The sequence below is a fragment of the Myxine glutinosa genome, chromosome 2, assembly GCF_964187855.1.
Source record: "Myxine glutinosa chromosome 2, kmMyxGlut1.1, whole genome shotgun sequence".
NCBI classification, from domain to species: Eukaryota; Metazoa; Chordata; class Myxini; order Myxiniformes; family Myxinidae; genus Myxine; species Myxine glutinosa.
Window position 1 is genome coordinate 107,499,950 of NC_136262.1, and position 25,463 is coordinate 107,525,412.

Consider the following 25,463-nt stretch of genomic DNA (forward strand, 5'->3'; position numbering starts at 1 on the left):
TGTACACAATTTTCTCAAAAAGTTTAAGGCCCATGACACTGCAGCCAAACTCCCTGGACGTGGCCGCAAGAGAAAACTTGATCGAAGATTGCAGTGAATAATTGTTCGAATGGTGGAGAAAGCACCTCGATCAACTGCCAAACAGATTCAAGCTGCCCTTCAGACACAAGGTACGACAGTTTCAACTCACACCATCCGTGGACAACTCAATGAAAGGGGTTTTTGTATACTGAATCGAGGCTCGTGAAAGAGCTAACATTTATTCCACAAACAAATCAACCAGACAAACAAAACATACAAAAAGAGGGAGCGAAAGACAAGATGGGGAGAGGAGGGGGAAGCACACAAACAATATGGTAGGACACCCAGGAGGACCCCACTGCTGAGAGAGAGACATAAGAAAGCCCAACTATAGTTTGCCAAAACACACCTGAACAAGCCAAAATCCTTCTGGGAGAATGTCCTGTGGATAGATGAGACCAAATTAGAGCTTTTTGGTAAAGCACATCATCTCTATGTTTACAGAAAACAAAATGAAGCCTTCAAAGAAAAGAACACCTTCCCTTCAGTCAAACATAGAGGAGGTTCAGTGATGTTTTGGGGTTGCTGTGCTGCCTCTGGTACTGGGTGCCTTGAATGTGCGCATGGCATCATGAAATCAGAAGGTTAACAAGGCATTTTGGAGCACAATGTTAAACCCAGTGTCAGAAATCTGGGTCTCCATTGAAGGTCATTGGTCTTGCAACAGGACAATGACCCCAAACACACTTCAAAAAGCACCCAGGAATAGTTCAAGCCAAAATGCTGGACTGTTCTGAAGTGGCCAACAATGAGTACAGATTATAAATCTCAATGAAAACCTGTGGGGAGTCCTGAAAACAGCAGTTGGGAGAAGGCACCCTTCAAATCTGGGAGAACTGGAGCAGTTTGCACAAGAAGAGTGGGCTAAACTGCCAGTAGAGAGGTAGAGAGGTAGGTAGGAAGCTCATTCATGGCTATAGGAAGCGCTTCACTGCAGTTATTTTGTCCAGACTGCTACCAAATATTAAGTCTAGGATGTGAATAATTTTGTCAATGCCATTTCTTTTTATTTTCTGATTTAAAAGGATATATTGAGTTCTGAATCAAAAACAAAGGTTCTGTAATATTAACAGTGAAATAAAGAATTGTGGAGACCAAATACTTTTGTCAATTTCAACTTATTTTTCGAGAAAATTGTGAGTTATTTTAAAAAAGTGCAAGGGTGATAATATTTTTGGTCACGACTGTATGTATTTTAATGCTATTTGTATATGAGTATGTTTATGAGCCTGGTGTTGGCTTAGCGGTTAGGGTGCAGGTTTGGGATCCTCGGATCCTGGATTCGAATCTTGGTCGATTGCTGAATTAACGCCAGGGTGGTTGACTCAGCCTGTCATCCTTCTGAGGTCGGCAAATTGAGTACCAGTTCACTGGTAATTCCCTGTGTGTCGCAAGAGGCAACTAACAGGGTCGGCGGCAGGAAGGGCATCTGCCCGTAAAACTTTGCTTCAAAAAGGGGATCACGGTGCCCAAAAATGGCCAAACCCCACTTTGCGGGGAGAAATGGCCTCTAAAAGTGGTTCATTTGAGTGATAGCAAACCTGCCCAGAGCTCTGAAGCAAAATGTGGTGCCAGTGGGGCAATCATGATGGAAAGTGCAGCAAAGGTATCCTCAAACACCACCGAGTGCAGCATTAAATGTTCAGGTAGTTTCTGTCGTGGAAGGAAGAGGATAAAAACAAGTAAAATAAATTAAAATCGTGCATACCCAGGTATCGTTACAAAACCCTCGGTGACAATATGCAGATTTCCCTAAGGCAATAATCGCAAAGATTAGAATTGGATTTAGTTATTTATCTTCCTATATTTATTTAAAATCGTTAGCGGTGTCAAGAATAATAAAAACAACTCAAATGAAAAACTAAACTGAAGGTTATTGATATGAAAACAAGCGTTACGCCTTGGTCCCCCATCGGGGAAGTGATGTGAGTTGACAAAGTGGAAGACGCAGAAAACATGCTATGATATGATATTTCGCTCACAAGGTTCAGACATACATGGAGGCGGCCATCTTGGATTTTGACGTGGCGACCCAATTTTCAATAGCGTTCTTCCTTATGCCTAGATACACCCACACACCAGATTAGAAGTTGGTACTTCGCTTATTTTTCAAGATATTCTGCTCACAAGGTTCAGACATACATGGCGGCGGCCATCTTGGATTTTGACGTGGCGACCCAATTTTCAACAGCGTTCTTCCTTGTGCCGAGATACACCCACACACCAGATTAGAAGTTGGTACTTCGCTTATTTTTCAAGATATTCAGCTCACAAGGTTCAGACATCCATAGCATCAGACATACATGGCGGCGGCCATCTTGGATTTTGACGTGGGTTGCACCCACACACCAAATTCGAATGCGGCCCTTCGCTTACGCATGCACGCACGCAGGCCCGCACGCACACACGGACGGACACACGGACGGAGGGGAAAACCATAGTCCCCCTTTTAGGCTAGTGGCCAAATGAGGTTTTGGGTGGCATACCCCTACCCAAGGTAGAACAAGTCGCAACCTATTTTTTCTTGAAGAGGGATGCTTGGGGAGTTAGAAAATCATGGTTGTGAACCTGAGATCATTGCACAACATTTTGAAAATCACGTTTACATATGTACCACTGCAGACTGCAAAAATGGATTTAATCGCCACAGATTTTGGCTCATATTGGCTCATATATTTGTTAATACTGGTGCTACAAACACAAATTTGGTACCAAAATATGCGGAATGATGACATATATATCTGTAAAAACCATTTGTGATGTAACAAAGGCTTTTGTGTGACCTACAGGCAAAAATAATGGAATTTTACTCAACAAATCAGCTTCGGGTTTACCAATAAATATCAACAAAAACATTAATTACTTCAAAAATATTGGACTTGCAGTCATACTTGTTACATCAACATAATCCAAGTTTATTTACCCTTTGAAAAATATATCTAATGATATAATTGTCACTGAAATGATATCGTTATAACTGAAATCATATGTCGCCCCACTAATGCTGACCGATAGAAATCCCGAAGCAGATATGCAACATGAAGAATTGACTTAAGATTCTGACACAATTGTGAAAGTGACTTTTATAGACATCATGTTGATATAAGCTATTTCACATATGACGATAATGAATTCATAACATGCACTGTAACTTATGTACATCTATTACATGAAGTAATACATGTAATACATTTAAAAGTTCAGTCACGCTCTTCATCAGTGCTGTCGTCAAAGACAACAGAATCATCAATATTTGGACAATCGTCTGCACCACACGAGCAGAATTCAGTGCAGGTCAGTCCTGCAGAGATACAATGACATGTTCTGCTCTGCCTACAGTCATCGTCGGTGCAGTAGAGATGCGTGAGATCTCGAACCTCCCTTGGGGATGCATCCTTTTGGAACATGACAGGCTCAAGTTTGTTGTCTCTGACCTGCCATCCATTACCATCGGGGTTCCAAAGTACAGGCTTCGCTACATGGCTGTGGGTCCATATCGCCACCTGGTAATTTGCTCACTTCAGATGTTGTTCGAAAGCATCGTCTGTTGGTGGGAAGAGAGATGCTGGTTTGTCACTTGTGCAGGCATAAACATAACGAAGTTGGTCGAGTGTGTGACTTGACTTTGAACCATACAACGACAGAGCATATTTTGTGGCAGTGCTGACGACATTGGTTGTATCTCTGGTTTGGCCTAACCGTGACAGTGGTGCCAAGTGTGCAATGTTTTGCTTGAGTTTCGAATATGCAGTGCGTTTCCCGACTTTGAACAGCGAGGAGGTTGTGTCACAGCCACTTATAGCATGTGATGCTGGCAAGCAACTTGACGTATCCTGACCGATGTCGTCCGTTATTCTGTTGACAGGAATGAATCTCTGACGATTCGTTGTTTTTGTACAGTGACCCGCATTCATGTACACTTTGGTGTCCCCAAACATGCCTTTCCCACAGTAATAGATGAGTAGGACCAACACGTCAGTGTCATCACATCGTACAATGACCCTTGAGTGTGCTCTGGCGAGATGGATAGCATGTAGCAGGAGCCGTGTGTCAGCCTCCTCATGTGTGCTGAACAATTCAGGTAGTTCCCGGATGCCTCTATGATCCACAACTTTAACTAGCAGGCCATCGTTAAAGCCTCCTGACAGTGTGACAGATTGGTTTTCCTCAAGCTGCAATTGGGCGGCTACTGTCAAGTAACTGCAGAGGAAATCGGCAAGCGCTGATTTGTTTGTGGTGTTCTTCAGGAACTTCCTGTAGTTTGGAACTGTGCGTTGTCCATCGATGACATATCTGGGTGTTGACTCTCCACCAGTGCGACGTTCTCTTTCCAGCTGCTTGATAGAGAGTGGTACATCATACCTGTCAAAAACCAATGTAACTGATGTCACACCTTAGTTACTAGCAAGCAGTGACTGAATCTTCTGCATTATGGTACGTCCGAGATCGTCAAATGTGTCAAACTGGGCTTCATCAAGTGCCTGAAGTAGTGCCATCCCATCAATGACATAAGCAGTATCATGTTGGTCAGAGGGTTCGAGCACCTGGACTTCCTCGCAATTAGCTTCTAACTTCTTTGCCAGATCCGCCTTGTTGGTTTTTCGCATTGTCCCATCATTGTTGAAGCGGGACGGTGGCACAGGAGCCAGTTCATGTGTCAGGACTTGTTCCAGACTGACATTGCGTTTCTTTGAGACAGCAAGCAGCCGCCGGAAAAGTACTTCTGAATCCACCATCAATTTATCTCGTTTGTTGGTTTTCATGGGTTTTGACATGTCCGCAAACGTTGGTGTCTTTGTTCGTGAGTCTGTTTCCCAGAAACTCTTGGTTTGGTCAGCAAGAAGTCGCTTTTCGATAAAACTTTTGTTGCATTTCTGGGCGTCTGTTAAGAAATGTCCAAGTCCGTTTGATACTTCTTGTGAAGCAACCTGGCCTGTGGCGATGTTGACCAATTCGTCAGGTACAGTACGTAGGTCAAACGGATTTTGTGCGTTTGATACAAATTCTGTGATCTTGGTAACATCTTGTTCATCCCTTACCATCCTTGTCTTTCCATGCTCAGCGTGGTTTGTGGAAGCTACTTCAGTGTCCCCATCACAGAGTTCTTTAAAAGCCGTCCTCAGGTTGACAAATGGCGATCGTCCTCAGGTTGTTCTTCATAACACCTTCATCACTACAGCTGGTTACATTCGTGTGTGATTTCTCACTGATGCACCACTGAATAAAGTCGTAGAGTGTATTAGGAACGAATTCTGCACAGTGCTGAATATCTGTTTCCTCGACAGGTGCATACATATTTCCAACATGCTCGATATCAGCCATGTGCTTCCTCAGGATACCAGCTGCAGCATGCAAAGTATGCATTTCACTATCTATGGCTGATGGTACATCAGACGGGATGTCTTCATATTCTGGTTCACCAGTCATGCTCTGCAGAATCGTGGCTTTTCTCAGGGCATCACCTAAGTTCACAGAAGAAGAGCATATGATGTCAGTGTGGCCATCAAATGTTACACAGACGATTTGGTCACCATAATATTTAGTTAATCGCTCCTTCAACTTCCAAGTTTTATACTGTTCTGCATTCGTGGTACCCAGTGAAACCAAATATCCAACGTATTCATCTTTCAGATGAACGAGGGGTGTCACTGTCTTAGTTTTGGAGAACACAGTTTGTTCCAGATAACATTTCAGTTCATCAAAAGCTTCATCATGTAATGTGCCCATTGTTTCCTCTCCTGATTTACGAATTGCAGCAGTGATGTTCCGTTCTGAAATATAGTGTGAATAGCATAACCTGTGGTACTTGGCATCATAGGCGAACAAATCTGGAAAGGCAAGCATGCGCATGTGTATTTTATTGTCTTGTCTTTTGTCAGCTGCTGCCAGAACTTTTTCTCTGGTGGACTGTCCAGTTCCTGTAGATACCGGTGTAAGCTTGTTTCTGGAAGTGTTGGATTTTCCACAAATGAAGCAGTTAGTCCTGATGTCAAACCCAGCTGTTTTATTTCTGCTGATTCTTGTGTGTTCTGTTGCCGCAGACGTGCATGGTTGCTGGTCACTCTCACTGGGGTTGGATGTGGAGATATTTGACTTGCTGGTATACTTGGCCCGACACGATTTGTGGAATGATACTTTCAAATCAAGACTCAATATGTCTTGTTGCAAAGGCCAGATACTTTCATAAACGTCATCTTTTCTGATTTGACTTGCTTTGAAGATTGCACTCAAACCATTAAATGTTGGGTTCTTTACAACTTCTTGCTTTTTAGGGTTGAGGGGTTTAAAGCATATGATGCAGTGGTCAGTGTCAATTTTACGATGCTTCACAACAGGTGGTTCCAGATCCATAATTGCAGATCAATTGTCAGCACAAGCATCTGAAATGAAATAATTAAAGATAAGTATATATCAGTAGTTTTAGAAAAAGGCAATCAAGCTCAAAATTGATTTTCTGCAACTGGATTTAAAATAATTCTTGTTTGGTTAATGCATATACATGTATTATAAATTAATCAATGTCGGTTACTTTTATGGGGGGTGACATATGGTTTCGGTAATAACTCTATTAATTCAACTGATTTATCTTTATGAGTTATATTTCTAAAAAGGAGAATGATAGAGGGTTATTTTGATGTAATATGTAGTAATACAACTCAAATACTTATGAAGAAATTAATTGTTTAGTTGATATTTATTGGTAAACCCGAAGCTGATTTATTGCGCAAAATTCCACTATTTTTGCCTGTAGGTCACACAAAAGCCTTTGTTACATCACAAATGGTTTTTACAGATATATATATATGTCATCATTCCGCACATTTTGGTACCAAATTTGTGTTTGTAGCACCAGTATTAACAAATATATGAGCCAATATGAGCCAAAATCTGTGGCGATTAAATCCATTTTTGCAGTCTGCAGTGGTACATATGTAAACGTGATTTTCAAAATGTTGTGCAATGATCTCAGGTTCACAACCATGATTTTCTAACTCCCCAAACATCCCTCTTCAAGAAAAAATAGGTTGTGACTTGTTCTACCGTGGGTAGGGGTTTCTCACATTTTAGGCCCCTTTTTAAATTTGGCCACTAGCCTATTTCGCTCCGCTGTGCGACGGGGGACAACAAAATGGCGACAATGACGCATCACAGCAATGGAAGGAAATAAAAAGAGCAAAAAGAAAACTGCGGTTCAGCCGTGAATGTGTAACCAACAAACACACAAATGCTTGAAATTATTTATAAGAGGTTGCCCTTTGCTCGTGTTGTGGGGTTGTTCTCACGAACAGGTGTGGAGGTGAAAGGTTTTTTGGAACCTTGAAACCAGTTGATTCAGGCAGATAGGGCTCATTAGGCCTTGGTAGGCAGATCAGCTCACAGAAGGAAACTCTGAATCCAAAAATCCGCTGCTGCCGTGCGGTTCCGGTTTTGGTTAGGGGTTTAATGGAGTAAAGGCAGCAATCCACTTTAGAGGTGTTTCATACCTCTTTTAAAAAGGATCGCTGTCTTTACTCTAGACTGGCTGTACCATTGAGTAGATTCGTTCATCATAATGTTGAATTAAACACTATCTAAAATGGCCGTCTCATACCATAGTTCATTGTTCAGCAAAACATTGATTTCGTGTCACCTACACTTCCTGTCCTGAGCAGGAGTTCATTTTTGGGGTGTGGGTTATACATACAAACTGGTATTTTCCTGAGAATGTTATCTGAAGAGAGCCCTGCTTATTATACACTAGCTGAGGTACTCGGCTTCGCCCGGGTTGAATAAGAATAAGACAAATATATGATGAAAAGAACATGTATATTTTAGAGCAATATCACAGTACATTTCCTACATGACGTTTTGTCAATTGTCAATTTCTCAAAACCTCTTGGTATACAACATTTCTGGTTTTCTTACTTGGTGCCAAGACATAAAGATTGCTTGGTTTTCCAACCCTCGAGCAGCCCACGTACAGCTGGCCATGGGAAGTACCCGGCATTGCCGGGCGGGGGAAGGGAAGGGAGGGGGAAGGGGAGGGGAGGGGAACGGGGGGGTGAGGGGAGGAGAGGGTGGGGAGGGGAGAAGAGGGGGGAGGGGAGAAGAGGGGGGAGGGGGAGGAGGAGAGGAGAGAAGAGGGGGGGATTGGGGAGGGGGAGGGATGGGAGGGGGAGGGGAGAAGGGGTGGGGGTAGGGTGGAGGGGAGGGGTTAGGGTGGAGGGGGGAGGGGAGGGGGGGAGGGGAGGAGGTAGGGGGGAAAGGGAGGGGCATTGGGGGAAGGGAGGGGGAGGGGGGAGGGGGAGTGGGAAGGGGAGGGGGGAGGAGGAGGGGAGGGAGGGGGGGAGGGGGAGGGGGGAGGGAGAAAGGGGGAGGGTAGGGGGAGGGGGAGGGGGAGGGGAAGGGGGGAGGGGAGAAGGGGAAGGGGTAGGGGGAGGAGGGAGGGGGAGGGGAGAAGGGGAGGGGGTAGGGTGGAGGGGGAAGGGGAGGGGGAGGGGGTAGGGTGGAGGGGGGAGGGGAGGGGAGGGGGAGGGGAGGAGGTAGGGGTGAAAGGGAGGGGCATGGGGGAAGGGAGGGGGAGGTGAGGGGGGAGGGGGAGGGGGAAGGGGGGAGGGGGAGGGGAGGGTGAGGGGGGAGGGGAGGGGGAGGGGGAGGGATGGGGGAGGGATGGGGGAGGGGGAGGGGAGGGGGGAGGGGAGGAGGTAGGGGGGAAAGGGAGGTGGCATGGGGGGAAGGGAGAAGGGGAAGGGGTAGGGGGGAGGGGGAGGGGAGAAGGGGAGGGGGTAGGGTGGAGGGGGAGGGGAGGGGAGGAGGGAGGGAAGGAGGTAGGGGTGAAAGGGAGGGGCATGGGGGGAAGGGAGGGGGAGGGGAGGGGGAGTGGGAAGGGGGGGAGGGGGAGGGGAGGGGGAGGGGGGAGGGGGATGGATGGGAGAAGGGAGGGGAGGGGGAGGGGGAGTGGATGGGGAGGGGGGAGGGGGAGGGATAAAGGGGGGAGGGGGGAGAGGGTGGGGAGGGGAGAAGAGGGGGGGAGGGGAGAAGAGGGGGGGAGGGGAGAAGAGGGGGGAGGGGAGAAGAGGGGGGAGGGGGAGGAGGAGAGGAGAGAAGAGGGGGGGATTGGGGAGGGGGAGGGATGGGAGGGGGAGGGGAGAAGGGGTGGCGGTAGGGTGGAGGGGAGGGGTTAGGGTGGAGGGGGGAGGGGAGGGGGGGAGGTAGAAAGGGGGAGGGTAGGGGGAGGGGAAGGGGGGAGGGGAGAAGGGGAAGGGGTAGGGGAGGAGGGAGGGGGAGGGGAGAAGGGGAGGGGGTAGGGTGGAGGGGGAAGGGGAGGGGGAGGGGGTAGGGTGGAGGGGGGAGGGGAGGGGGTAGGGGGGAAAGGGAGGGGCATGGGGGGAAGGGAGGGGGAGGGGGGAGGGGGAGGGGGAAGGGGGGAGGGGGAGGGGAGGGTGAGGGGGGAGGGGAGGGGGAGGGGGGAGGGGGAGGGATGGGGGAGGGGGAGGGGAGGGGGGAGGGAGGAGGTAGGGGGGAAAGGGAGGTGGCATGGGGGGAAGGGAGAAGGGGAAGGGGTAGGGGGAGGGGGGAGGGGGAGGGGAGAAGGGGAGGGGGGTAGGGTGGAGGGGGGAGGGGAGGGGAGGAGGGAGGGAAGGAGGTAGGGGTGAAAGGGAGGGGCATGGGGGGAAGGGAGGGGGAGGGGAGGGGGAGTGGGAAGGGGGGAGGGGGAGGGGAGGGGGAGGGGGAAGGGGGATGGATGGGAGAAGGGAGGGGAGGGGGAGGGGGAGTGGATGGGGAGGGGGGAGGGGGAGGGATAAAGGGGGGAGGGGGAGAGGGTGGGGAGGGGAGAAGAGGGGGGAGGGGAGAAGAGGGGGGGGAGGGGAACGGGGGGGGGAGAAGAGGAGGGAGGGGAACGGGGGGGGGATGGGGGAGGGGGGGAGGTGAGGGGGAGGGGGGAGGTGAGGGGGAGGGGGAGGGGGAGGGGGGAGGGGAGGGGGAGGGGGAGGGGGGAGGGGAGGTGAGGGGGGAGGGGGAGGGGAGGTGAGGGGGAGGGGGAGGGGGAGGGGGGATGGGGGAGTGGAGGGGAAGGGAGGAGGGGGAGGAGGGAGGTGAGGGGAGGGTGAGGGGAGGGGGGAGGGGAGGTTAGGGGGAGGGGGAGGGGGGAGGGGGAGGGGGGGAGGGGGAGGGGGAGGGAGAGGAGGGAGGGGGAGGGGAGGGGGTGAGGGGGGAGGGGAGGGGGAGTGGAGGGGAAGGGGGGAGGGGGAGGGAGGGGGGTGAGGGGGAGGGGAGGGGGAGGGGGAGGTGGGAGGGGAGTGGGAGGGGGAGGGGAGAGAGAGGGGGGAGGGGAGGGAGAGGAGGAGGGGAGGGGGGAGGGGAGGGTGAGGGGAGGTTAGGGGGAGGGGAAGGGGGGAGGGGGAGGGGGAGGGAGAGGAGGGAGGGGGAGGGGAGGGGTGAGGGGGGGAGGGGAGGGGAGTGGAGGGGAAGGGGGGAGGGGGAGGGAGGGGGGAGGGTGGGGTGAGGGGGAGGGGGAGGGGGAGGGGGAGGGGGGAGGGGAGTGGGAGGGGGGAGGGGAGTGGGAGGGGGGAGGGGAGAGAGAGGGGGGAGGGGAGAGAGAGGGGGGAGGGGAGGGAGAGGGGAGGGGAGGGGGAGGGGAGGGGGACGGGAGGGGGGGAGGGGAGGGGCGAGGGGAGGGGCGAGGGGACGGGGAGGGGGAGGGGGGAACGGCTAGCTTGGCAAGCGATAGCAGGCTTTTTACTTTTATTTTTTACCTCAATGAGAGCTATATATTTCGTCCGTGCTTGGAGCCTTCAAGTTCAACATAAAGTTTTTTTATGAAAAATAATGCAGATGTATAACAATCCACCAATGCAAGTTCAGAAATGAATGCAGATCCTTTACTTTGCGATACAAACGCAATTCCCGCCATTTCCACTCACGATCGAGGCCTCCACAGTGACCGCGCCTCTTCTTCCTCCTTCAACTTCGTCTCACTTCTTTCACTCAAAATGCACGAAATTCTGCCGCATGAAATTATGTAGAGGCCTCGTCGGGGGGATATAAGGTAGATAAGGAAGGCGTTGTAACAGAAGAATCAAAATAAAAGTGGAAGAACATAAGGAAATGGGAGCTATTCTGGACCCACAGCCAAACCCGACAAACCATTGCAATACACCCCGAACGTCTAGCGCCACCACAAACTACACCATGGAATTGCAGCTGGCGCGGTTTTTTTAAACCATTGATATTAAAATAAAACGTAGCCTAAAACCACCGGGATTTTATGCTGATTCCGAATCTGTGTCTAAAACTTTTCTCCGATGTGTAGTTCTTGAGTTATAAGCGGACATCCAGACAGACACACACACACACACACACACACACACACACACACACACACACACACACACACACACACACACACACACACACAGACACTCCTCCTTTATATATAGAGATTATAGCGGACGATACATGAGTGACTACCTGCACACACACACACACACACACACACACACACACACACACACACACACACACACACACACACACACACACACACACACACACACACACACACACACACACACACACACGATGATTGGAGGAGAACAAGAATAATGCAGAGGAAACCGAAATGGGACAAAGGGTCACCATTTTAATACAGGTGCTAATACAGGTTTAATTTTAATACAGGTTCATAGTGACTAAATGACTACTTTTTCTCTGGGTTACAGACGAGACCTCCTGAGAAAATAGAGATCAGAGGTTGAGTAAAAGTTTTTTGAACAAACTGCTGCTAAAAGTAAAAACGACAAGAATCCAGGTGGAGATGAGATAGAGTGAGAAACGTACAAGAAGGTTTGTAAGGCCCATCAACCTGGAGAGGGCAGCGTTCAGTCCAAAGTCGTTGGTGAAATGGCGAGTCACCTGCACACAGGAACAAAGAATAAACTTTTTTTTTTCAACTTCCCAAGTAATAAATGACCAATTAGTTATAATGCCAAATATCCAGTAAGGAGTGTGTTTGGGAAAAATAAAAAATAAAATGTAGTCAAGATGAGAGAATATCAGGGCGAGAAAGTCTGAATGTGACTCGGGGCCATTTAATGCAACAGACCCAATACAATTGGTGCTCCACCAACAGGCCGTATGCCCTTCAGCAGAGTAGACCTGCTGTACCGTCGAGTAGATTTGATGTTCTTCGCCATAAGATCGTCTGTGCAGAGGCCGTAACATGTAGTTCTTTACGTTAAGAAAGTTATTTCTCTAAATATACGTATATTCTCCAACCTACCTAAAATATTACTTTTTGAATGAATTTAGCAATCCGCCTAAATTATTTTTAGGTAACCATTGGATATGTCCAAAAATGCTGTTAACTTATGGGGGCAAAACTTCCAACAGATTGATACAGTGGCTACAGCAGAAATTCAGTGATCAAATAATCTCTAGAAGGACAGATGTTGAATGGGCACCCCTTCTATCTTTGGGGTTACCTGAAGGGTATAGTGTACCAGGGGAAACCTCAGATTATTGACGACCTCAAAAATGCAATTGCCACAAACATCAATGCCAAGCTATTCCGGTTCAGGAATACAGCGGAGTTATCGACAACCTCACCAGAAGGATCCATTTGTGCCCGCTGCAGCAGGGCGGTTTGGTGAACAGTCTTCTCTAATTACAAGTTTCATTTTTATGTGTTACTTTATTCCACATATTACAAATATTCTTATGCACAAGGTTCATGTTGTTTCAATGGAGAATTAAAAATAGTATGAAAACGACTTTGGGTTGCATTTCTTATGAAACACCCTGTATTCACGTGGGCAGACATACGTTGTGAGTGTATAATTAGATATCCTATATGTTCCTTTTCCTATTCCACACACTTTCTTGCATACATTTCTCACATTACGCACCACATATGATCCATCTGCTAAAGTGCCATTCTCGCCAGCCCACCGTTCATAAATCCTCAGTGCAAACGCTACTCAAAGATGCCCCAAACCAGTTTGGTGGACACTGGGAACCACGCTAGTGCCAGAAGGCTTGATCAATCATCAAGAGAGAGACAGCGCACCAGAACCACCAGAGCCAATAACCAGGTACCAACAGAGGTCAGGGTACAGCGCACCTATCAGGTACGGGGGGGAGAATCTTTTGGGGAAGAAACTCTTCCGATGGACAGAAGTGGGGACGCGAATGGGGGGAAAGGCTGGAATCCGATAATTGAGCGGGTTGAGAGGAGTTATGGAAGTTCTAGATTTAAGAAGATCTAGATCCCCCCTTCCCATGCCCCCACCTTCCCATGCCCCCCCCCCACCCCCCAAAGCCCTCTCCCTCTCCCTCTCACAGATCTCTCGATGTCTCCATGTCTCTCGGTCCCTGCTCTCAAATGTTGTGTTTGTGTCCTTCCCCCTTTCTCCCCATCTTGTCTACCGCTCCCGATGTTATATGTTTTATGTGTCGGTTTGTCTTTCTGTGTGATTAATGTTCGCTCTTTCACGAGCCTCGATCTTGTATACAAAAAAAAAGAAAAAAAAAAAAGAGTCATCGGCAAGCTTAAAGCATCTTGTGGTTTCTCAATGCACTTTCTGGTCTGATCGGTTTTCATCTCTGCCTTCTCTTTATTCACCTATCCTTTTCGTTCTCCTTCTGTCCTTCCACTTCCTTATATTTCTTTGTTTGCTTCTCTTGTTCTCATGTGTTATTTATCTTCCATACATTTAACACCTGTTGTCCCTTCACACCCTTGCATTGAGCCATGCTCGTCACACTGCGCCACCTGGCCAAATCATCGATCCCCGCTTCGCCTCGTCCACCTACTGGAGCTCGCGCTGTGGACCTTTCCAGCAGGATGCATGGAGAAGGCAGCGCGTAGGTGACAGGAGGGATCGAAAGAGAGGAGTACAAGGGGTCTGAATACCAAGATCAGTGGTCAAAGCCATTGTTGACACGAGCTCAACCAGGCCGACGCAAGGCGTGAAGGGCCAGAGCCCACTACCCCAGTTTTCTCTTTCTGTCATACTGTCTTGAGTGTCTGTCTCTGTCTGTCTCTGTCTGTCTCTGTCTGTCTCTGTCTGTCTCTGTCTGTCTCTGTCTGTCTCTGTCTGTCTCTGTCTGTCTCTGTCTGGCTCTGTCTGGCTCTCTCTCTCTCTCTCCCTCTCCCTCTCTAAGCATGCAGCCAAAGCAACCCTGGAATGGCTTCAGAACAAGAACATGAAAGGTATTGAGTGGCCCAGCCAAAGCCCAGACCTGAATCCCATTGAGAATCTGTATAACGACTTGAAGATTGCTGTTCACTGACGTTCCCCATCCAACCTGACAGAGCTTGAACAAATCTGCAAGGACGAATGGGAGAAACTCCCCAAATTCAGATGCGCAAAGGTGATACAGACATACCCAAGAGGACTGAAAGCTGTAATCGCTGCCAAAGGCGCTTCACACCCAAGAAGTATTGACACAGGGGGTTGAATACTTATGTAAATTAGATATACGTATATTTCATTTTTTATTAATTTGTAAAATATTCCAAAAGACAAAAAAATCCATTTTGACATTATGGGGTATTATGTGTCGAATGGTGACACAAAATTTACATTTAATCCATTTTAAATTCTGGTTGTAACAACAAAATGTGAAAAAGTCAAGGGGTGTGAATACTTTCTGAAGGCGCTGTATTTGCCTCTTTGTTTGCCATTAAAAATCTATTAAGAAACTGCGTCTTGACTTATTCTGTCGGTTCTGATTGTGGCATAGGATAACTGAGGGTTAATTGGGCTTGGTAAGCACTAGAAACGGTTACGCAACCAGTGGTCCCACTCGGCCAACTAATTAAGATCAGTTAAGTGATCATCAGCACGGTGTCCGCTCGTACTCAGGCTTTTTTAAAATGGTAACACGACTTTGGGCTTAGGACCCAGCAAGGATTTTTTAGAGTGACCAGCGATGCACCTCATCCTCTTGGAGTTATCCGGAAGTGACGTCCGTCCATTATTCCGGTGTCCTATGGGACCTGGAACCATCACAATACAATTAGTTTTACGGAGAATCTATTACTAAAAGAAGCGTCCGTCACATGAAGAAGGACCTCAAGCTTTGATGAAGCTTTTCCCTATTGTCGTAGAATAATAAAAATGGTACCGTTGGAAATGTAATAATTGATTTACTTGATTGGAAAGCTAATACGGTAATGTATTTATTGGAATAAATATTCATGTCTATTTATTATTTTACATGATCTAAGGCTTGCAGTGGAACACTCTCTCTCTCTTCACTTGCGCGCACACACACACACACACACACACACACACACACACACACACACACACACACACACACACACACACACACACACACGACTGTTAGATGAGACACACACAGCCACTGAGCTTGGAGGAAGTGCCGTCGCTTCCTGGGTCTACTCTGGGTACCAGCACCGTCACAACCTTTCTCACCGCACTCAGCCCGGCATTTCCTGAGCAAGAATTTCTTCATCCCTGTCAATGCCAATTTATGGGGATTTTCCATGCTCTTAATCTTTTAAATACTGAATGTCAGACATGGAAGCAGCCCGTACCATTTTTAAAGTCTCGGTGATGAAGAAGAGCACAAATAAATAAGGGTGGTACAGAAAATGATGATAGGGCATTACCATTTCGATGGTGAGGTTCTTGTTGTCACGAAGTGCGTTTACTATCTGCTGATCATTAGATGAAAGGCAGGAGGGATTTGGTATTTCTCCACGAGCACGCACTTCCCGTAGTTGAGTAACCAGCATCCAGAGGCGTTTTTGCCAACGCAAAACACCTGTGAGCTTATCCGCTGGAGCACAAACACCATTTTAATGGTTAAAAGTTGGAACCAAAGATTTTTTCAAAAGAAAAATCAAAAGAAAGTCCCATTAAAAATGTCTCTGATAAAAAGAAGATATTGTAGTGAGACCGAGCCCACTCCCCGAAGGACTCGGACCTAATCCCACTGCAGCAAACGTTCCACAGAACAGCCTGAGCGTGAGAAGAGTTTGACTCAAGCGACGCCAATGGCAGCTTAGGACTACCATAACCATTACAATTTGAATGGCGCGTCAAAACTTACTTTCTTGAAATTAAGTAATGCAGTCTCAACTTGTGATACAAGTGAACCAAGGGCAGTTGTTGCTGCACAAAGATTCTGCCATATTTACACATGCAGAAAAATAGATGGCCCACCCTCACCTACATTTCCTAAATTAAGTTTATAATAAAATAATTGGATTACTCCTCGATAAAGATAGAAATATGACCTTTGAGTGTAGGATGGCATGCATGAAAAAGTTAGTAAAAGTCAGACGAAGATATTACAGTGCAGAACTCACAATGAACATCCCACAGGAGGTCCTCCTCCGGGGGTCCTGCATACAGTAGCCAGAGACGCACAGTGCTGCAGCCATGTTGTCCAAACGCTTCAGATGGGTCGACCCCATTCTGTTTTGACTTGGACATTTTTTCCCAGGTTAGCATCAAGCGTTCACCATTTTTCTTCAGCAGAGCTTCACCAGAATCTGTGAAAACCGACAAACCAGGGCACAAAAAGCACCATCAAAAGAAGACTTGAGATGAATAGACAACAAATGAACAAGCTCGGTTCTTGCCCCTTTTACCAGGCCAATTACCCCTGTTAATGATGGAGTTACCCATTAGCAAATGTCTCCTGTATGTTCGCCTTCCAACCATGCTTATCAAATAAATTGCTTCTTCCTTTTTACCCACTTCCTCCTGTCTCTAGCATCTTCTTATTAACCAGCAGGGATCCGTAGATATTCCACATTATGTAAAATGTGACATCAAGTCCTCAACTGCCCCATCCTGCCCACAAGCCCCAAGTCCTCAACCTCAACCTCCCAATTCTAAGGCGTCAAACCTCTGCCCACTCCAAGCCTTCAAATGACCTCCCCACCTGTCTGTCATGGTCACCTGTCCAACACACAATCCCACAAGATATGCAGAAAGGAATATGCCATGAGCAGGTCATATCCCATCAATGTCACCTGTCCAACTCACAATAGCATATTGCAGAAAAAACATGCGACAATAAACGACCCAAAACCAATGACCTTTTTCCTGATGCATAGATACATATCCTTAAAATAAATAATAATGATCTCGGACAAATTTCTCATGACATGGGTTTAATATCTGCTTGAGAGTAAAGTTACTTGGGCGGTGCACAAGTTGACAGTCCACAGTTTTGATTGCTGAGGCCGATCTTCACAAGGCCCGTGACACCTATCGACTCAACATCCTTTTAACTGTCACTTTGGTAGTTTTACAATGAAGGGAAAACATATAGGGAGTGCATAGCGTTTTGTGATTATCCCTGGTGTTGGCTTAGCGGTTAGGGTGCTGGCTTGGGATCCTAGGATCCTGGGTTTGAATCCCGGTCGATCGCTGAATTAACGCCAGGGGGGCTGACTCAGCCTGTCATCCTTCCGAGGTCGGCAAATTGAGTACCAGCTTGCTGGGATGAATGATCACGGTGTGTACCCCGATTTAGAATAGGTACACCGTATCCCTGCGCATCGTAAGAGCGTGACCAAGGGTTGGCGTCAGGAAGGGCATCCGGCCATAAAAAACATTGCCTCAAACAGGGAACCATGATTGTCATGGGGCCCGCAAGGCTAACCCCCGCTCTATCGGGGAAAATGGCCTTAAAACGATCATTCATTCATTCATATATTCATAGCGTTTGTGAGTATGATTGCTCCGAGGCGTCTTTGGCTCCACATATCAGTGAGCACAAACATGGCGGCCGCAATATTTTTCATCATGATGAAGACATGGGTGGGTGGAGTCAGGCGAACTGTTCAACCAATCAGTGGGAAGGATTGTTACAGGAACACGGAAAGACAGACACATGAACAAGCATATTATACAAGATAAAAGGATTGGTGCATACTACTAAAAAATGTCCATAAAATAAAAGCTATAATGCAGATACGTCACGTGCTCGAGTTGGTCAAGAAGTGTACAGGGAAAGGTTTCATCACAACCCACCTGTAAACTCCACACGTGCCTTCTCTACGTAGCGCCGTGTGCTGGGCACCCGAAATGTTTGCCCTTTGATGAGACCTTGTACAAGAAGTTTTTTGAATGGTTCCCTAAAAGTAAATAATTGGTGGCAATATTAACATTTCCATGAAAAATGGCTCAAAATATACAGAGAAGGCAACTGCCCACTCAGTTACAAGTAAATGACAAATGCTACAGCTTCAGTGTGTGTAATGTATATGAGGGCAAGGAAAATGTAACTCGTCTCTAATAGCGAAGATTTGGGAGCTTTTTAACAATGGTGATGTTCATTAAAGATGTGAACATAAATGCTGCTAGAAAAAGGGCAAATGCCACTTTTTGTACTGCTGAATACAGATCTATCAGGATTAACTGTTAGCTAAACCTAGTGTTGGCTTAACGGTTAAGGTGGCTGGCTTAAGATCTTAGGGTCATGAGTTCAAGCCTCTATCGTGTTGTTAAATTAACGCCACGCGGGTTGACTCAGCCTGTCATCCTTCCGAGGTCGGCAAAATGAGTACAAGCTTACTGGGTTGAATGAGCAATTCGAATATCCTGTGCCCAAAGGCCTATAAACTGCTTTGGCGGCCATATGCATCTGATGATGCAAAATGGAATGGTATATATACAAACTTGCCATTTAATATGGAATATTTTTTTTGTGGGGGTGAACTTACTTTTCAAGATGACTTAGAACCAACAGTTCATTGGAATTATGTTGAAATTATTCTAGATTTTGTTAATGTGACCTTTAAAAGAAACAAAAACCACATTTGACATTTCGAAGCAAATAAATTGATCCTTGAAAGTGATGTAAACTGATATCGAACTCAAGTCATGGACAGTCCTGTGTTAAACTTCTGTGCGATTTCCAGAAGTATCTCTTTATTTTGCACATTCGCCCAAATTTTTTTTAACAAAAACAAAAGTTAAATTACGACTGGGATTACGGACAGTGAAATTACAGTTCAGTACTTCGTGTAACCCCCACAAGCATTCAGGAGAGCACGTACACGTTGAGGCATGCTGTTCACGAGATTTGCCAAGGTTTGGACAGGAATCGCTTGCCATGCAGTTACAATAGCCTGCTGCAATTCACGCACAGAGGCAGGCTGCTGGTCGAAGTTGTCGATTTGACGCGTTAATTCTGCCCACAAGTTCTCTATCGGATTCATATCCGGGGACATGGCAGGCCACTCCATATGCTCTACACCACGGTCAGCAAGAAAGTGTTTGATCATGCGAGCACGATGAGGCCATGCATTGTCATCTTGGAAGACCAAGTTTCCTCGAAAGGCTGCACGAACAAATGGAAGCAATATTTCTTCCAGAATGGCCCTGTACTTGAACTGGTTCAGGTTTCCATTCAGAACAACCAGGTCAGTTTTGCCCCCTGCATGAAAAGCAGCCCAAACGGTCACCCCACCACCTCTAGCTTGGACTCTTGGCACTATACAATCTTCGTTGTGGGCTTCATGCACTTGTCTGCGCACTCGGACATGGACATCTTGACGATAGACCAGAAATCTAGACTCGTCACTGAAGATCACGTGATTTCAGTGTCCTGGCTGCCATTGACGGTGCTCTCTGGCCCACTGCAATCGGCACTGACGGTGTTGTCTGGTCAAACGTGGCTTTCTCAGGGGGACGCCTGGCACGATAGCCTGCTTGAACCAGTCGTTGGTTGACTAGCCTTCTGGATACAGGCACATTTGTCAGTTGCTGCCACTCATCCCTAAGCCGATTAGCTGACTTGGTACGGCCATTGCGGACTAACCGGTGCAGCTGGCGATCATCCCTCCTTGTGGTTCTGCGGGGATGTCCTGGTCTCGGTATTGGAGTAAGGACACCCCTCTGAGCATTTTGTTTCAGGATCTTTGACACCTGACCTTGAGTGATGCCATACTGCCAAGCAATAGCACGCTGTTTCATGCCAGAATTTCATAAAGCTACCACTAAATGACAAACAGCATTGTCGAGTTGACGGACCATCTCCAGGGGAAGCGGCAATAACTTTTGTAGACGTGAAGCATTTGTTTTCCACTAATACAGAACGCAACAACCCTTGTATACCCGAATGTGAAGCCAATCATCAAATGCACCTGTCCGTACATTTTGCCACGCCACCTGTGATATAATCCTGTTATTGACTTCTTGCTGCGACAGACAATCAGTGACATGGTTCTTTTAACAAAGAAATCACCGAAGCGTAAAAGAAACTCACCAGATTGATATACCGAGTTCAGAAAGTAAACCCAAGTCAAGAAGAAAAAAAAAATTCCATATTAAATGCCAAGTCTGTATATATATTGGCATCTGTAATCTGGTTCTCCAACCTAATGAGCGAACATCATGACGTCATCGCCATGCATGTCTGCCTTGCCTGCAAAGCTCCAGGGGAGCCATCTAGCAGTGCGTCATTATGGATTATAAATTCAGATACTGTCACAAGTGCATGCAAAACTCACAGTTACCGACCTGGTTTTGCCCTTGTTGGGGCTTCATCAGGGCAACGCAGTGAGCCTTCCATACACTTGTAACTCTGAAAACCTTTCGGTTTTTATATCAGTTATTATGCGACCTTCATATCATCAGTGGGGAACCGCCAGCAAGGTGTCCCATACAGCTGCTGCTGCACCTTACTGGGAGCGATAAGCACTGCCTGCCACACGGTAACATTATCACTGGTATCCACTCATCATATGGAGTCGACCTGGATGCAGTTGGGAGTTATTAATTGGTATCTGTAATCTGGTTCTCCAACCTAATGAGCGAACGTCATGACGTCATCGCCATGCCTGTCCGCCTTGCCTGCTTGATACCACTTGATACCACATGATACCACATGATACCACTTGTGACAGTATCTGAATTTATAATCCATAATGACGCACTGCTAGATGGCTCCCCTGGAGCTTTGCAGGCAAGGCGGACATGCATGGCGATGACGGATGCTACATCCAGACACAGATAAGTGTCATCCAGACACAGATAAGACACAGATAAGTTGACTCAGGTGCGTCTTATCTGTGTCTGGATGTAGCATCTGTCAGGAATCGTCCAGGCTCCGGTGTGCACGCTCCGTCAGGCCTCACCGAGCGCCTCGCTTGCGCCGGTCTCGTCTGCTCCAGTGGCAAGCCTCGCTCATACGCTCGTTGTTCGCATGCGAGGTCCCGTTTGCTCCAGCGGCAAGCCTCGCTCGTACGCTCCTTCGCACGCGAGGTCCCGTTTGCTCCAGCGGAAAGCCTCGCTCGTACGCTCGTTGTTCGCACACGAGGTCCCGTTTGCTCCAGCGGCAAGCCTCGCTCGTACGCTCGTTGTTCGCTAGGCCCCAACGCATCCGTGAAGCGAGCGGGCGTGCGTGCAACCTGCCCCGCCCCTTCAGTCGTGCAACGTCTTCCTCGATTCGTCATGGAACTCCGATGCACCCAATGTTTGTGGTGTAGGAAGGAGAGAGGGTCGAGGGGGAAGGTGGCGAAAGGAGTAAGCAGTCAAGGGAGCGGAATCACGAGGCAGCAAAGGGAACAGGTCCAGCCAAGAAGGAAGGCAAAAAAAAAAACGAGAGAGAAAATGTCGGCCGGTCAGTGGTTTTACCGGCCGTGGTGTGACGTCAGCGCTCTCTCCACCAATGGCCGCGTCACTTCTGTCTCATGCCATCGGTCGCTCGCCAATCAGTCTGCCGCTTCCTTCCGCCTTCCTTCAAACAATCAGTGGCCAACTTCTTACCCCATGGCGCGATCTTCCCATCAAAACCCTTTTGACCAATCACGTGCAAAGTGGGCGTGGACTCAGCCTGCCTTGCACGATGTTTGCCTGCTATGGCGCCATAGTGCGTGGTTGCCTCCTGTTTGTTCTTTTCGGTCAGTCATTGTGGCGGCGGGGGAATTTAATTAGTGTGTGCGCTATTGGGCATAGCTAATTTTTTATGATGTGCGTTGCCATACGGGACACAGGTATGATCACAGAGGTTTCACATACAATGGAGTCTTATCCGTATTACCTAGAACTATTTATCATGCCCCACTCCTCGTAATGGGGGCAAAGACACAATTTAATCTGAACAAACTGCCTAAACAGAACTTATTACAGGTGAGGTTTCCTATCACGACAGACGAAGCACCTACCTATGCAGATCTACCTAAATCTATATATATGCCCTACCCACCGACATAACAATATATATATATATATATATATATATATATATATATATATATATATATATATATATATATATATATATATATATATATATATATATACAGTGGAACCTTGACTTACGAGTGCACCAACTTACGAGTTTTCCGAGATACGAGCCGTCGCTCGGGCGGTTTATTGCTTTGAGATGCGAGCCGAGATCTGAGTTACGAGCTTACGCCACCCGCCACCAAGTGGGTTCCGATCACGTGGTTATCTTGCCGTGCAAGCATATCTGCCGTATCGCTGCTGTTTTGTTTTCGCATGTTGGTTATTTTGGAGCTTACGCCAGCCGCCACCAGGTGGGTTCCGGTCACGTGGTTATCTTGCCGTGCAAGCATATCTGCCGTATATCGCTGCTGTTTTGTTTTCGCATTTTGGTTATTTTGGAGCTTACGCCAGCCGCCACCAGGTCGGTTCCGGTCACGTGGTTATCTTGCCGTGCAAGCATATCTGCCGTATATCGCTGCTGTTTTGTTTTCGCATGTTGGTTATTTTGGAGCTTACGCCAGCCGCCACCAGGTGGGTTCCGGTCACGTGGTTATCTTGCCGTGCAAGCATATCTGCCGTATATCGCTGCTGTTTTGTTTTCGCATGTTGGTTATTTTGGAGCTTACGCCAGCCGCCACCAGGTGGGTTCCGGTCACGTGGTTATCTTGCCGTGCAAGCATATCTGCCGTATATCGCTGCTGTTTTGTTTTCGCATGTTGGTTATTTTGGAAAATTTCTTAGTTTTAACCATGGGTCCTAAGTAATTGAGTGCCAAGGCCAGTACTGAGAAGAAGAAGAGGATGATGTGCTTGGATATAAAACACGCAATCGTCGAAAAACATGAGCGAGGTGTGCGTGTTGTCGACTTGGTGAGGCAGATGTGAAGGCAGCTGAAGATTTTATTATAACTTTTGCCGAACTGATAGAAGCCGAACGATACATCCCCCAGCAAATCTTCAACTGTGACGAGACGGGGCTCTTCTGGAAAAAGATGCCGAGGAGGACGTATATAACGGCAGAGGAGAAGAGCATGCCAGGCCACAACTTGTTCAGAGTGCCGGCGATAGCTCGCCTTCTCTTTGTGGAAGACACGGTGAGATCCTTAACATCCAACAACTAATGGGACGCAAACGGGGCGCCCAGTTTAGCGGTACACACATTGATGAATCACCCTGCCTGTGAAACACCGACATGACAGGTTATAGCTGGGTCGGGATTCAAACCCAGGCTGGACAGTTTATAGAGTCAAGTGTGATTACCTCCAGTCCAGGCCATCCTGCCAACTTGTATGCTGCATACAGGTGAAATATAAAGCGCGAGATATTTTTATATATACTGCATATTTAAAAAAAAATTGGTATGGTTTTTGGCGGGCTGGAACGGATTAATAGCATTTCAATGCATTTTAATGGGGAAATTTGATTTGAGAAATGAGCAAATTGAGTTACGAGCTCGGTCACAGAACGAATTAAACTCGTAAGTCAAGGTTCCACTGTATATATATATATATATATATATATATATATATATATATATATATATATATATATATATATATATATATATATACAGGGGGCTGCAAAAGTAGGTATACAGTAAGGATTATACCAGTATTACCAGTATTATAATAGTGGTGCTCGGATTCATTTAATACTATAATTCATTTAATTCATTAAAATCATTATCACCATTTTTAATATTTTTATTTTCGTAATTTTTTCTATAATTACGAGCGTGGGATAATTATTATAATATATAATTATAATTATTAACGTGGGAGCCGTTGACTGGCCACCACGTTCGCCGGATCTCACCCCTATGGACTTCTTTTTCTGGGGATGTGTAAAAGACAGGGTTTTCGCACGCAAGCCACGTTCTGTTAATGCCATGATTCAGTTCATACGGGAGGCTTGCCAGGAAATTGATGCTGATAAAGACCTTTGTGCCAGAGTGTGCATGGGTGTCCACACTCGACTAGTGGAGTGTGTGAATGCCGGGGGCAAACAGTTTGAACATTTGAGGGATTAATATGTTTATTATTGATATGTTTATTATTGATATATTATTATTGATATGCTTGTATATAATCAATAAAATACGTTTTGTGCGCACGTTTTGTTTTTCATTACTGTATACCTACTTTTGCAGCCCCCTGTATATATATATATATATATATATATATATATATATATATATATATATATATATAATTATAATTATTGTTGTAGTCGTTGTTGTTGTTGTGGCCTGGTGTTGGCTTAGTGGTTAGGGTGCCGGCTTGGGATCCTCGGATCATGGGTTTGAATCTTGGTCGATCTCTATATTAACACCAGAGGGCTTGACCGAGCCTGTCATCCTTCCGAGGTCGGCAAATTGAGTACCAGTTCACTGGTAATTCCCTGCGTGTTGCAAGAGGCGACTAACAGGGTTGGCGGCAGGAAGGGCATCCAGCCGTAAAACATTGTTTCAAAAAGGGGACCGCAGTGCCCCAAAAAAGGCCAACCCCAGCTCTGTGGGGGAAAAGGGCCTCTAAAGGTGGTTCTTTTTTTTGTTATATATATATATACTGTATATATATATATATATATATATATATATATATATGTATATATATATATATGTATATATATATATATATATATATATATATATATATATATATACAGTATATATATATATATTGTTACGGACACGACTTTGATGTTATGATGGGCCGAGCGGAATGGCCGCCGTGTTCGCACAGTTTACCCGATTCCACCCGACGTTAACCAAATCGCGCTATGCTAAATCAATGAAGGAAAGGACACAACGGCTGGGATAAATGAAACGACACAAGGGGTACAGTTCTCAAGACCTCCGGAGGAGGATATAATTGGTGGTGCAGAAAAGGGGTAGATTACAAGGTAAGAGGTGAAGCACAGAAAAGGTGGGCACTTAGACACAATCTTATCTATCCCCGACAGACCACAGACAAACGGAACAAGACTGACTTACACAGGGATTGATGGCAGGGAAGGACAGGCAGTCGATAGCACAAGGTGCACCTTGGCTCAGGGGCAGAATCAAACACGGTCCGGTCCAGAGATGCGGGGAGGTATTGCAGCGCTCGGAGGTGGCGTCTCTCTTCCTTCAAGTCCAGCGCGTATCTGACGTCACCTCCCTCTTCCTGCGCATGCT

General features: G+C 46.9%; 1 protein-coding gene across 1 annotated transcript in view; it reads right to left on the reverse strand.

Moving 5' to 3' along the window:
* Positions 1-25,463, reverse strand: part of LARS2 (leucyl-tRNA synthetase 2, mitochondrial) — a 121,755-nt gene that overhangs the window by 8,734 nt on the left and 87,558 nt on the right. The window contains exons 15-19 of the mRNA XM_078772761.1: positions 18,084-18,187; positions 16,406-16,591; positions 15,704-15,873; positions 11,902-11,976; positions 1,623-1,734 (exon numbers count right to left, since the gene is read on the reverse strand). Of these exons, the coding sequence (XP_078628887.1) occupies positions 1,623-1,734; positions 11,902-11,976; positions 15,704-15,873; positions 16,406-16,591; positions 18,084-18,187 (647 nt within the window). The remainder of the gene's footprint in view (positions 1-1,622; positions 1,735-11,901; positions 11,977-15,703; positions 15,874-16,405; positions 16,592-18,083; positions 18,188-25,463) is intronic.